General features: G+C 49.4%; 5 protein-coding genes across 5 annotated transcripts; 4 read left to right on the top strand and 1 right to left on the bottom strand.

Annotated features, from left to right (window-relative positions):
- Positions 1-62: 62 nt before the first annotated feature.
- RhiXN_00328 (uncharacterized protein) lies at positions 63-977 on the top strand (the record flags this gene model as incomplete). The annotated part of the gene is made up of 5 exons (XM_043320147.1): positions 63-103; positions 161-192; positions 255-469; positions 502-654; positions 705-977. The coding sequence occupies 5 exons, from the start codon at positions 63-65 to the stop codon at positions 975-977; spliced, it is 714 nt and encodes a 237-aa protein (XP_043179159.1).
- A 116-nt stretch (positions 978-1,093) lies between these two features.
- Positions 1,094-3,578, top strand: RhiXN_00327 (transporter protein Sec23; the record flags this gene model as incomplete). The annotated part of the gene is made up of 11 exons (XM_043320146.1): positions 1,094-1,384; positions 1,438-1,641; positions 1,687-1,803; positions 1,858-1,985; positions 2,036-2,190; positions 2,248-2,418; positions 2,472-2,767; positions 2,835-2,972; positions 3,021-3,215; positions 3,280-3,498; positions 3,555-3,578. 11 exons carry the CDS (start codon positions 1,094-1,096, stop codon positions 3,576-3,578), a joined length of 1,938 nt encoding a protein of 645 aa, XP_043179158.1.
- Positions 3,579-3,751: 173 nt separating this feature from the next.
- Positions 3,752-10,137, bottom strand: RhiXN_00326 (transporter protein Sec23; the record flags this gene model as incomplete). The annotated part of the gene is made up of 18 exons (XM_043320145.1): positions 3,752-5,547; positions 5,600-5,882; positions 5,933-6,041; positions 6,110-6,303; positions 6,361-6,414; positions 6,748-6,966; positions 7,031-7,225; positions 7,280-7,417; positions 7,468-7,763; positions 7,816-7,986; positions 8,040-8,195; positions 8,248-8,371; positions 8,423-8,527; positions 8,581-8,784; positions 8,837-9,517; positions 9,567-9,958; positions 10,015-10,046; positions 10,100-10,137. 18 exons carry the CDS (start codon positions 10,135-10,137, stop codon positions 3,752-3,754), a joined length of 5,187 nt encoding a protein of 1,728 aa, XP_043179157.1.
- A 142-nt stretch (positions 10,138-10,279) lies between these two features.
- RhiXN_00325 (helix loop helix DNA-binding domain protein) lies at positions 10,280-12,464 on the top strand (the record flags this gene model as incomplete). The annotated part of the gene is made up of 6 exons (XM_043320144.1): positions 10,280-10,490; positions 10,552-10,602; positions 10,659-10,727; positions 10,779-10,849; positions 10,895-11,795; positions 11,851-12,464. The coding sequence occupies 6 exons, from the start codon at positions 10,280-10,282 to the stop codon at positions 12,462-12,464; spliced, it is 1,917 nt and encodes a 638-aa protein (XP_043179156.1).
- Positions 12,465-12,812: 348 nt separating this feature from the next.
- RhiXN_00324 (uncharacterized protein) lies at positions 12,813-13,594 on the top strand (the record flags this gene model as incomplete). The annotated part of the gene is made up of 7 exons (XM_043320143.1): positions 12,813-12,835; positions 12,889-12,940; positions 13,004-13,069; positions 13,126-13,186; positions 13,222-13,372; positions 13,428-13,503; positions 13,556-13,594. 7 exons carry the CDS (start codon positions 12,813-12,815, stop codon positions 13,592-13,594), a joined length of 468 nt encoding a protein of 155 aa, XP_043179155.1.
- Between the last annotated feature and the right edge of the window lie 452 nt (positions 13,595-14,046).

Raw genomic sequence — 14,046 nt, 5'->3', positions numbered from 1 at the left:
GCCGTAGCCGTGGTTGAACTGAACCATCATAGTGACACGTAGCCTCTGTTTCAGTCCCACTCATGGCCGACCAACAGTTGCCTCCAGGATGGATTTCTCAATGGTATGTAAGACTCGATCGTGTGAGGAAACGGATAAAAACTTGTACATAAATTTACAGGGATGAAACGTATCAACGACCGCTGTTTATTCGTGAGTTCATACCGCTAACTTATTGCATTTACAAACTTATTGACACGAGTTTATGGATATAGAGCCTGCAACTGGGCATACCCAATGGGAGCCCCCGATTGTAGATGCTGAACAACACCAGCCTTCCGTGGAAGAGTATCAACAAGCCCCTCCAACAACAGCCTCTTCCAAGCGTCGCCAATACGCTGCTGGTCAGTCTCAAGCATACTCTGGTGCAGCCGACCTGCCACCTGTTCAGCCCCAAAGTTATGGTGATCCAAACACTGGAGTGGTCCTGGTCCGGCTCTCTTCACCCCTGGTCTCGAGCAGACACAACAGCCCCCATACTATGGACAAGACCAAGGCTATGGAGGACCGGGAGCGCCTCAAGCATATGGCCAGCCGCCGCCTCAACAATACACTCAGCAGGTGAACCAGATGGCGAATCAATTTGCTCAGATGGGCATGGGAGGGCACCAAACTGTGAGCTGATGGTTGGGGAGAATCTTATATTTTAACTCATGCAACCATAGTATGGAGTTCACACAACAAACCTAATTGGAGCATATTTGGATCCCCAAGAACTTCTAGCGCCTCCCCCCGAAATCAGACTCCCTCCTAATGCTGCTATCAATCCGTCGCCAGCTTCCAACGCTGATCCATCGTATATGCGATGTACAGTAGGCGCAATGCCAGCAACCAATGCACTGCTCACCAAAACAAAATTGCCGCTCGCCTTAATACTTTCCCCCTTCCGCTCCGTTCGCGAATCGGACAACGACGCTGAAGTGCCAGTGGTGGACTGATACTGTCATTGCACGGTGTCGCCGGTGCCGTACATACATCAACCCCTACGTGCAGTTCATCGATGGGGTAACCGCTGGAAATGTTGCATGTGTTCTATGAGCAATGATGTACCCAGATGTTCGACTGGGACCAGGCGCGCAATCAACCGGCCGATCGTTGGACACGTTATGAATTGAACCATTCGGTTGTTGAGTTTATTGCTCCGACCGAGTATATGGTCCGCCCTCCTGCACCGCCTGTGTACACGTTTCTGATCGACGTCTCTCACAGCGCGGTTCAGTCAGGGATGGTGGCGACAGCAGCAAGAGCGATACTCGAGTCACTGGATAGGATACCTAATGCAGATGATAGGACCAAGGTTGCGTTCATTGGATTCGATTCCTCGTTGCACTTTTTCAGCGTTGTGGTATGTATTGGCCTCTTTTGGATTTTATTTCTTTATCTCTAACCTGTTTTTAGCCCGAATCCACCGATATCACCCAATTGGTTGTATCTGACTTGGAAGATGTGTTTTTACCCAAACCGACAGACCTTCTGGTCAACCTCACCGAGGCACGAGCCGGAATTGAAGCTTTACTCGGAAAGCTCAATGACATGTTCCAAGATTCACACGCAATCGGTAGTGCATTGGGACCTGCATTGCAAGCGGCATATAAACTTATTGTTCGTTTGATAATACAGCATGTTTTATTATAACCTAACGTCTAGCTCGTTTATGTAGCACGTTATCGGGGGAAAGGTGGTTGTCATGTCCTCATCACTTCCAACGCTGGAGAAGGTGCTCTGAAACCTCGAGAGGATCCAAAACTTTTGGGAACGGCCAGGGTAAGTGAAGATAACCATCGAATGTATGCGCGCCTTCAACGACAGTCTGTGTAGGAGTCTACTCTGCTTCAGCCAGCCTCGGCATTCTACAAGAGCTTTTCCATCGATTGTTCTCGAGCCAATATCTCCGTCGATATGTTCTTGTTTAGCGCATCGTATACGGATGTTGCTTCCCTTAGTGAGTATGCCGTGACCAACGATAATCGTGAATCTAATGGCCGGGGCTCCTTAGGTGCACTCCCTCACTATACTTCTGGTCAACATACTTTTATCCTGCATTCAATGCAAGCAGGGCTGAAGACGCGATTAAATTTGCTCATGAATTCGGCCAAGTTATTGGAAATCCGATTGGCTTAGAGGGCCTGGTGCGCATCCGGGCATCTCGTGGTATGTGAATAAGCTTGCACGATTTGGGGGTGGTGTTTTATACTCTAATATTGGCAGGTTTGCGGATGTCGCAGTTCCATGGCAACTTTTTCGTGCGTTCTACCGACCTTTTGGCTTTTCCAGCCATTCCGATGGACCAAAGCTATACAGTCGAAGTCCAGATCGAAGAAAACCTTACTACGCCATTCGTGGTCATGCAGGCTGGTATTCTATATACCACTTCATTTGGTACGTATAGAAAGTCAAGAATACAGCCAGGTTATCCTTACCACGGTATGCAGGGGAGCGAAGAGTTCGCGTTGTGACTCTTGCACTTCCAACTACATCAAACGCATCCGAGTTGTATGCGTCAGCGGACCAAGTTGCTATCGCTACCTACCTTGCTCATAAAGCGGTTGAACGTGGGGTGTCCTCCAAACTCGAAGATGCCCGCGATGCTGTGACGAACAAACTCGTTGATATTCTTGGTACATACAAGAGCATGATGACTTCTGCCGGGAGCGGAGCGAGTGCGCAACTCGCTGTGGCTGAGAATCTCAAGTTCTTGCCAATGTTGTGTCTTGGATTGCTGAAACATGTGGGTTGCTTGCTTCTTGCTATTTGTGCGCAAAGCCTCGGGAGTTTAATGCTAACCCCCCGTCTAGGTTGGCCTCAGACACAGTTCTCAGATTCCCCCTGACTTGCGCGCATACGCACAGGTGCTCTTGACAACACTGCCGCCACAGCAGTTGATTCCATATATCCACCCTATGTTCCGCTCCTTGCATAACATGCCGCCCGAGGTCAGTACATGAAAAAAGGTTCAAGGTAGAAACTGACAAGCCTCATAGTGCGGGACGGTAGGCGAGCAAGGGATTATCATGCCTCCTGCCATGAGCCTCACTAGCGAGCGTTTCGAGCGACACGGTCTCTACTTGATCGAAGATGGTCAGAACATGTTCCTCTGGGTCGGTCGCGATGCAGTGCCTCAGCTCGTCATGGACGTCTTCGACCTGTCTAACTACGAAGCCCTACGAGGCGGCAAGGTTCGTCGAGGCCATTGCCATCGTATGCAATGATGTTTGCTGACCTGTTCATGGGATTTGCCAGCAAACCCTGCCGACACTGGACAACGAGTTCTCTCAGCGGATCAACGCCGTGGTCGCCAAGACTCGTGTGCTTAGACGGGGACCGTACTGGCCGCACCTATACGTGGTGAAGGAGGATGGAGAGCCTGCGCTGAGGATGTGGGCACTGAGCATGTTGATCCAAGACCGCATGGACCAGACTCCGAGCTACGCTCAGTACATATCTGCAGTTAAGGATAAGGTTAGTATTTAACTTGATTATACCATTCGTTGCTATTGGCTAAAATATTCATTCAGGTTAACGGTACCAGCTATGGTTGAGTAGGACAGCAAAAGCCACTAGATAGTGCTGGCACGTAGATCTTATATCAATGTATTGGTTTGATTAGAAAATACCTGATGAATGGATATGGATTAAGTAGAAACAAAGAAACAAAACAACAAGTATTTAATAGCAAAGTACTGCAGCTTTGACAGGTTCGGGTGAATCGCTGTTACGCCTCTTCCGGGATGACCTCTGTTTGGCGCCTAGTCTTTACTCTAGTGGTGGTTGAAGATTTCGTTGTTCCAGATTTTGATTTACGCGAAGATGGTTTTGTAGTGCGGGGAGGAGATTGCGGGGGCGGAGACGATTCGGGAACATGAGAAAGCCGACTTGACCGTCTGGGTTTTGGTTCATCCTCTCCATCGTCCGTCGCAGCAATGCTATTTGCACGCGAAACACGTCGCGTGGAGCGGCGAGCAGCGGGTTTTTTCGGAGACTCCTGTTCCTCAACAGGGGCGAGGCTCGAGCGCGGCATCCGAGGTGAATTCGGGAAGGCGCCAGGTAGGTGAGCATCCGATGATGTTCTCGAAACAGAGGGCGCATCCTTATGTTTCCGGGAGGTATTTCGTAACGAGCGGACAGGGTCTAGGCTCTGCTCTAGTTCAGGTTCAGGTTCAGGCTCTTGCTCTTGTTCTTGCTCCTCTTCATGATCTTCTTCCTCCTGCTCTGTCTCTTGACCAGGATCTTGATTTTGCTCGTGTTCTTCTACGTGTTCTTCCACGTGTTCTTCATGCTCAATTTCATGCTCAGACACGTCTTCTGGAGGATTGTATCGGGGCCGAGAATATGCTGGTTGAACAATAAAATCTTCATCAAGCCCATCGTCGTAATCCATGTCAATGTCTTGTTGTTCAGGAACAGGAATGCCATTCCAACTGCGAATATTCTCATCATATGCTGAGGTAGACATAGACCGATCGCCAGGCCCTCCTGAACTAGAGAAGGGGCGTTTGATTGGTGTAACGCGCCGTGCGGACGGACCAGAGCCATTGACTGTTGCGCTGGACAATGGGTTGACAAAGGGCTTCGAAGGGGTGTTTTCTGTGACAGGCATCGCCAGTGACCGCGATGCAGATATCTTCCCCGCAGAACCACTGGAAATGTTGAAGGCAGGGCGTGTGATTGGTTTGGCTCCTGGTGTGGTAGTTGGATTCAGCGTGGATACGGGAGTCGAAGTAGTGCTGCGAGCCTGGTAAGAGCCAAATGATGCCCGAGCGAAACGGGACGGTGTAGGGCTTCCAGCAGCTTGAGAACCATGCCTCTGAGATGACATGGCACGGGCGAAGGGACTGCGAGCACTCGAATTTGTAGCATTGAAATTCATGGATGCCAGAGGTGTTGAGCTTCCAGATTTAGCGTAAGGGGATCCCTCAAGGCGCGAAGTATGGACAAATGCTTTTAGAACGGCTGCATTCGAACCAGCTTGGCGGAAGGCAGCTGAAGCTGTTAGAGGAGTCATAGAAACTGCCAACGGCTGGGTAGATTGGTTACGAGGGGGCGATTGCGTCACGGGGTCTATTATCATCGAACTTGAACCGTTAATGTGCTCCCACGACATCGCCAGGTCGGTATTAGTTTGTCCATTGGCGTAGCCGTGAATGAGTGGACCTTTACCCTTCCGAGCCTCTGCCTCTTGCTCCTCGATGCCCATCTCCAAGACACGGCGCTGCACCACAGGTATGACTCCCATGAGCTCCTCCAGTGTTTCTTTCCGACGAGCTGCGGCCTCTTTGACCGCTGGTCCAGTGGCTGTTCCCGCATTGGCGAACTGACGATCCAGTTGAATTGCTTCGCTGTAGTGACCTGAATGAATGAGTCGGACGTGAATCATGTTTTGGAAAATAGCGACCGATGCGTCTGAAAGAGTTTCAGGAGGGGCTAGAGCCATCGCTTTCACTATACGATCCTCATAAATCGTAAAAGGAAAACTGAGTAACGTTTTCAAAGGTTCTGGGCGAGGCTTGGCTAAAAAAAAAAAGTCAACAAGTAATGAACAGAGCACTCTATTCGGACTCACGATGGAAGCAGAAAGCAACTATCCTATGAATGTAGCGTTCCCGTTCAGGACCTTCCTGAAGGGACCTCTGATACAGCCAAGCGTCTGTGATGCTGGAATAACAGAGAGCGTTGACATATATGTCGAGGTCATCCTGGCTAGCAAGTGTGGGTTTGGCAACGCGAACAAAGCGCAGCAAGCACCGGGACGCTACTGATGGCTCCGGAATAGACGAGAGCGTCAACATTATCTTGCTTGTAAATTCATGCAGAACTCGGCTATCACACAGGTAGGGAACAGCCTCCTGTACATTCATTCAGCGTAAACCTCATGGCATGATACCAAAATACGCACCTCAGCCCGGCCCACGTCCAGTAAATAATACGCGTCTGAAACAAACACAAACTGTGGAGGGAGCTGCTTGCTCTGCGCGAATGGTTTCTCCCTGCCATCGTTCCAGTGTCTGAGTAGGTAGTAAATGAGACATGACTGTTGGAAGTCGTCCCATGAAGTATTAAGAATCGAGTCGACAAGACGATGGAAGGTCGGACATCGCGTGGGGGATATACAGTGTGCGCATCGATGCCAGCAAGTTTCAATAACTCATCGAAGAACAAGTCGCCATTCATCTCATCCTCTCTTCGACGAATGATGATCTCCCGTTGGGGATTGGTCCAGGGAAATCCTTGAGGAGACAAGTCGAACATCCCAAAAAACTCTTGGTCCTATACATGCATATTTAATATCGAGTTAAGAGTTATAACGCAAGGTATACTGCTCACATAATCCATTTTAGCTGATTCGCTCTCCTCCCTGCTGGCACTGAGTAGCTCAGTCTGGATTAAGGCAGGTGGTGGGGTGAAACAATTGACGCGCACAGCGAACACCAACATCATCATCTTTCAAATAAGCGCTGGAATTGGTCATCCTAACTTTAAAACCACATATGCAGACTCTGGATCCAACGTAGACTTGTTATTCTATACCCAGGTTGTACGCTAGCTCAACTTTGAAGGAAGAATTATACAACATGTTTTTCAAGTCAAACTACCATATATATCGCTACATCAGTCCAACTATCCCTCAGTCTATTTTGCTAGTAATTGGTTCCATTGACCTAGATTCCAACCTCAGCGTGACACCAGCTACAAATACAGATTATAACTGACCTTATCCTTGACTGAAGATATGTACTGAGCGTAGCTCGGAGTCTGGTCCATGCGGTCTTGGATCAACATGCTCAGTGCCCACATCCTCAGCGCAGGCTCTCCATCCTCCTTCACCACGTATAGGTGCGGCCAGTACGGTCCCCGTCTAAGCACACGAGTCTTGGCGACCACGGCGTTGATCCGCTGAGAGAACTCGTTGTCCAGTGTCGGCAGGGTTTGCTGGCAAATCCCATGAACAGGTCAGCAAACATCCTTGCATGCGGTGGTAATGGCCTCGACGAACCTTGCCGCCTCGTAGGGCTTCGTAGTTAGGCAGGTCGAATACGTCCATGACGAGCTGAGGCACTGCATCGCGGCCGACCCAGAGGAACATGTTCTGGCCGTCCTCGATCAAGTAGAGACCGTGTCGCTCGAAACGCTCGCTAGTGAGGCTCATGGCAGGAGGCATGATAATCCCTTGCTCGCCTACTGTCCCGCACTACAAAACATGAATAAGTCTTCGAGCTTTTAGAACAAGGGGCTCGATGATTACCTCGGGACTCATATTGTGTAGTGCATAAAACGATGGGTGGATATATGCCATTAATTGCTGAGACGGAAGCGTTGTCAATAACGCTTGAGCATACGCACGTAGATCGGGTGGAATCTGGGCACTTTGTCTCAAACCGACCTGTATGAGCTATTTAGCAAGAAGGAATATACTTTGAAAGTACCACTCACATGCTTCAACAATCCCAGACACAACATTGGCAAGAACTTGAGATTCTCAGACACGGAAAGCTGGGCACTCGCGCCACTTCCCGCTGCAGTCATTGTACTCTTATATGTACCTAGAATGTCAACAAGTTTGTTCGTTACTGCGTCACGAGCATCTTCTAATTTCGAAGACAGAGATCGCTCAACTGCCTTGTTGGCAAGGTAGGTAGCAATCGCAATCTGGTCGGCTGACGCGTACAACTCGGATACATTAGATGTTGTGGGGAGAGCGAGGGTAACGACACGAATACGGCGCTCGCCTTTGGCGTGTAAGCGAATCTTAACGAAAAAAGTTGATAAAATCACGCCTACCGAATGATGTTGTATGTAAGACTGCAGTCTGCAAAACTACAAATGGTGCGGTAATATTTTCTTCTATTTGGACCTCAATTGCGTACGATTGGTCAAGAGGGACAGCCGGAAGAGCGAGCAAATCCGTCGAGCGTACGAAGAAGTTTCCGTAGAATTGTGACATACGGAGACCTGTATATACCCCAAGTCAGCTCGAGAGGTAAGGTGAACGTGCGGAGTCTTACCTCGAGATGCGCGAACGCGCATGACGGCCTCTAAGCCAATCGGGCTACCAAGCACTTCCCCAAACTCATGAGCAAACTTTAGTGCGTCCTCAGCCCGACTGGCATTGAAAGCCGGGTAGAAAAAGGTTTGACCAGACGTATAGTGAGGCAAGCAGCCTACATGCGAAGCAGTTAGAATCCGAACTCTAGGGTTCATTTGTGTACTTACTCAAAGATGCAACGTCAGTGTATGCATTGCTGAACAAGAACATATCAACTGAAATTTGGGCACGCGAGCAATCAATCGCAAAGGTCTTGTAGAACGGTGATGCTGGTTGAAGTAGACTCGATTCCTGTCATTCTCTGTGTCAGGAATTTTAACTTGTAGAGAAATATTTACAAACCTTCGCGGTTCCCAATAACTTAGGATCTTCACGGGGCTTGAGAGCACCTTCGCCCAGAGTAGGTAAAGTGGAAGACAACACCATGATCTTTCCACCAATAGTATGCTGAACATCCACGCCGTTAATCAATGTACTGGTGCCCGCGTAGTAGTACTCACTATAAGCTTGTAAGCGGCTTGGAGAGCTGGACCCATCGCGCTTCCAATGGCATGCGAGTCCTGGAACATATCGTTGAGGCGGCCGAGAAGCGCCTCAATACCAGCCCGAGCCTCCTTCAAATTAATAAGCAAGTCAGTTGGCTTGGGCAGGAAGACGTCTTCCAAATCGGAGACAACCAGCATTGTAACGTCAGTCGAATCGGGCTTTAGTGCATATCATCAATCAAAAGTTCTTCGATATGTAGTGTAGACTTACCACAACGCTGAAGAAATGGAGTGCTACATCGAATCCAATAATTGCGACCTTGGTCCGGTCATCTGCATTTGGTATCCTATCTAATGACTCTAAGATTGCACGAGCTGCTGTTGCTACCATCCCAGATTGTACTGCACTGTGTGACACATCGATTAAGAACGTGTACACAGGTGGTTGAGGCGGTCGGACCATGTATTCGGTTGGAGCAATGAACTCGACGACAGCATGATTTAGTTCGGCACGGGCCCATCGATCGGCGGGTTGATTACGAGCTTGGTCCCAGTCAAATAGTTGGGGAACTTCGTTGCTCATGGAGCACATGCAACACTTCCAACGATTGCCACCGTCGATAAACTGTACATAGGGGTTGATGTATGTGCGGCATCGACGGCAGCGGGCGATAACTGTATCGGTTATCACCGGTACTTCAGGATCATTGTCTGTCGCGCGAACGGAACGATTCGGGGCAAGAACTAGAGCAAGGGGAAGTTTGGACTTGTTCAAAAGCGCGTTGGTGGTGGGAATAGCATTCACAGTGCAGCGCATGTAGGAGGGGTCAGCATTGGCGAGAGGTGACTGAGAGATGCATGCGCCAGGCGGAAGCCGAATCTCGGGCGGTGGATATGAAAGCTCTTGGGGGTCGAGATAGGTACCAATGAGATTGACTGTATGGAGTGCATGCTGACCCGAATTTCAGCAACTTCATTCTTACTTTGTCTATAATACTTACACCCTTTTGCCCGCCCATGCCCATCTGTGCGAATTGGTCCGCCATTTGGTTCATTTGCTGACCGTATGCTGGCTGAGGTTGACCATATGCGGGCGGGACTGGACCTGGCGCAGGTTGGCCATAGTACTGCTGGGCTTGGGCTTGCATTTGTGATTGGTCGAGTCCAGGGGTAAAGAGAGCTGGACCTGTAGCAGCCGATGGATCGGGATAGTTTGGCACTTGCATAGGTGGCAAATCTGCTGCACCCGAGTACGCTTGAGACTGACCAGCAGCATATTGCCGGCGTTTGGAATGATGGGCGGCGGGGGCAGCTTGGGAGTCATGTAGGCCTTGCTGCATGTGCGATGCAACTTCCGCTGGTGGCTCCCATTGTGTGTGTCCAGTTTCAGTCTCTGTGAATTGGATTGGCTGTAAGTAAATAAAAGTAGTCAAGTCGCGTCATACTGACGAATGTAAAGCGGCCGTTGGTAGGTTTCGTCCCTGGATTGAATTAATAAGTCGCGATAGTACGTACAATGTCATTTGACGCGTACCATTGCGATACCCAGCCCGGGGGGAGTTGCTCAGCCATTGTGGATGAGGAGAAACGAATGCACCACGTATCCGAGGGTGTGCTTGCGTAATGGGCAAGCAATTTCAAAAGGATCTTCTTCCAAATCTTCACGTGGTGCATTTGACAAATACGACAGCCATTTAACCTTCTCCTCTCCCCAATGAACTCCTCCAATCCGCTGGAGATGTCCCGACAAGCGGATGAAATGCCCGATTTAAACCTCGATTTTCCAAATTTCGACCTATTTGTCGCTACAGGAGATCCTAATAATGCAGCCAGCAACCAAATGCAGATGGATTCCCTCTCAGGACCCCACTCAACACACCCGTCTCCGATGCTTAACCCTATCCCAGATCACACCCAAGGATATAGTACTCCACAAATGGTCGGAATGCTGAAATCGCCCGTCTTCAGCATCATATTGAACAACAGCGCCGGCTGAACGAGTTGAATCAGCTCCAAAACCGGATTCTTCAACAACAGGTACGGCCGAATATTTGTGCCGTGCCGGTCCCTGATTAACACATGCGTCCACATAGCTCGAATTATGGGCTGCCCACCCCCGGCCCCCCATGTACCAGTTGGGTACCAGGGCTTAATAACACCTGGTGGGTCCCACCAGTTTGCATGGTTAATATCTAACAAGTCATCCCTTGTAGTATCAAGCACTGAACTTAGGCCTGTGGTATACGATCCAAACTTAGTTTCATCAGCTCTTGGCAATCATGCAGTACGTATTATGGTTGTGTGTACTCTCTCCCTAACATATTTCTAGGATCTATACCGTTCATTACTCTCTCCTGCTATGACCCCACTTAATGGGTGCGGCATCCACCCCTCGCCCTTTCCACAGACCCATCATGGAACCCCCACGGATTTTCTATCTCCCTTGACTTCACCCGCTATTCAGCCCTCTCCCAACCCCCGTCTATCATTTGCCCAAGGCACAGCATCTGCGATCCCATCCCCAGCTCAAAAAAGCTTCCCACCACTGCCATCTCCTTCATTTGGGCCCTCAAGATCAAAGCGCTCTGCAACGTCTGATGTAGAAGCCGTCCGTAAACGTGCCTCTCCGCTCGTTAAGCCCACTCCTCCATCCAAGGCAGCGACTAGTGCCAAACGTACACCCCGCACGCGGCCACGTGGTGACAGTGTTATTCAGCCCCGCGCTTCTCCACTCCCGAGCCCCCACCCATCTGGGACGATCGAGCCGGTCGGAGACCTCCCGAACTCGACACCATCGCCTGTTGACCTATCTGCGACCTTTTCGATGCCCCCGCCGGCCGTACCTATAGCACGCAGCTCTCCTGGCCAGGAGGTAGATACTATTATGGAACAACCGGAGAGTGCAGATGCCACACCTGCCGCCAGCACTAATGGAAGCCCTTCGTTAGCGCCTGTCACTCCTGCATCGCTAATGAATCTTGGTCACAATGCGACACAGCCAACCGGGCTCCGACACGGCCCGGATGGCCCTCAGTTGGGCACTAGCGACCTTCCCTCAGAGACGGCCAGCGCGTCAAGGGATGCGACCACTTCGAGTAAGAAAGATAAGACAAAAGAAGCCAACCATGTTTTCAAAGTGCCAAAGGGGAAGGTTGCGATACCCAAGGCAGGAACGAGCGTGCGCCAAAGCCCTGCGATTCTACCGATGATTAGTCCAGCCATCAAGTCAGGTATGTGACTGGCCCGCTCTCGCTCTTACCGAAGCTTAAGCGTGCGTATTTTTAGGTCTTACAGCCGAGGCCATCGCGCATTTATCTACCAAATCCAACTACCAAAATACACTCGAAGGGCGTGCCGTGGCACTTGGAATTAATCCTTCTAGCAGTAACTCCTCTTACGGCCCAGATGGACGCAAAACATCTCATAAAGCGGCTGAACAAAAACGTCGAGATTCACTGAAGGCTGGCTTTGATGACCTGCGTCTCCTTTTACCTCCTATCACCCTTTCAGCCTGTGCAGAACTTGACCCTGGTGCTGCACCTCCGCGCGGGCCACCACGGAACGTCCCGGGCGGAGAAGATAACCCTAATCGTGCAGTAAGCAAACTTGCGTTACTTAGGTTTTCTAACGAGTGGATCGTCAAGCTTGGCCGACGGGTTGAACGTCGGGACAGTGCTATTGAAGAACTCAAAAAAGAAATTCAAATGTTGAGAGAACAGCTGGGACCCAATGCGGATTTGCCACCAGGGTGCGATTTAGATGCAAACATTGATGCTATAGAAGAGGACAACGAAGAGAATAAATCAGCAAGGATGGCATCTCGACCAACTGAGAAATTAAAATCACAAGTGGCTGCAATCGCAGAGCATGACGAGGAAGATGGTGAAGAAGCTGATTGAACACTTGGCTTACATATATATTCTCTTCCTATTTAAAAGTTGCCAGGTGGTCGATCGTTAGTGGTGTGGATTTTTTTTCGGTTTGGAGGTATAGAATTGGTGTATATTCTTTACATTCTATTCGTTGCATATGTGCTCGTGAAGTGTAGTCTAGTTATGATATTACTGAATACACTGAAGCAATTTGAATTGTGATTCAAGTCAGTTTATCTTGGACACCATGTCCGCTTATCAAACGGGAATAGTCCACATGGCACACGACGTCCCTGGAGCAACATCGGTCACGCATATAAACTTTGATTCCTGTAGCCCCCTCTAACATTTCCGCCACCCGCAATCCAGTCGAAGATGTCTACTCCTCGCCATCCGCTGTGTGTCATAGCATAAACCACCCATGTCATTACTGACTTAACTCTCTGCGTAGGTCTGTGGTTTTTCTGTTGCACATTGCTGTCGAAGCACCTTTTGCACTACAGGTATGCCATGGACACATAAGTGTTATCCAGTCTCTAACAAAGAATCTATATTGGTGCTTACAGGGAATCTGGGCTGGACATAGCTTACCGTTTATTCAACTTACCAATACGACACTCGTGCTGCTCAAGGTCAGTTGAATTAAATCTGGGGTGAATTGAATGAAATCATCCTTGATCATATATAGCTATACTCCGCGCTACTGCTTGCATCATGTCTTGCATCACTGTTGTGCTTTAACTTGCCAGGTAAGCACCCTTCTATCATGCTCATCGCTCCATAGCCAATGCACTAATGCACCTCGGGCCCTCAGAATTCCTACCTGGAAAACGCGCATTTGCTCTCCAATTGCTCGCTTATCATAGTATCGCTGCCACAGTATTATTCCAAAGCCCGCGTTTTATCCCTCATTCACTAGGGTCCGTTGCGGAATCGTGAGTGTATCATTTGTTGAGAAAATCCCTGGATTTAAGCAATTTATGAGCTCAGTGCTTCGATTACTCCAGAGAAGATATGGGGGGCCCTTCATGGGGTGGTCAGCGTTCTAGTTGGCCTCTGGTGGCAGGTAAGATTAGATCGTCTATGGTGACACATGGCCTGACCCGCAATGATTCAAGTTCACGCTCGGGCACGCCAGAGCGTTGAAGCAAACTTAACATTTCAGAGAAGTGGTCTTGTTAATGGTGACAGGTGTTTGAATCTCTAAGTTATCAGGGCGCTGTCACGATTCAATGTGGTTTTAGTGTATCAAGCCTCTTGCTTGTTCCTAGTAGTTACGTCTTATTGCCCGCGAGTCGGTCCAATAATACCCGTGTACAATTCGCAAGTGCTTCCGACTCTTCGGGACGTGCGAAAGCACAACCCGCCCATCGGACTTTGAGGTTCTCGTCCACCAGATAGGTATAACCAATGTGTTTGTTCTCCATACCTACAGCTCGCATGGTTAGGAAATTCCGCTCAGTTAAACATGGGATTAATTTACCAAGCGGTACACGTAGATATTCCATATTTTGACTGGATAAAAGGTAAGTGGAATGAAATTCAGGTGGAACTACGCTACGGAGCGAGGATAACGACAACGAGACGAGCCATGATTTTAGTAAATTCT

Source organism: Rhizoctonia solani, chromosome 4 (genome assembly GCF_016906535.1).
Source record: "Rhizoctonia solani chromosome 4, complete sequence".
Classification (NCBI taxonomy): domain Eukaryota; kingdom Fungi; phylum Basidiomycota; class Agaricomycetes; order Cantharellales; family Ceratobasidiaceae; genus Rhizoctonia; species Rhizoctonia solani.
The sequence above is the reverse complement of the archived record's forward strand: the minus strand, read 5'-3'. Positions and strand labels throughout refer to the sequence as shown.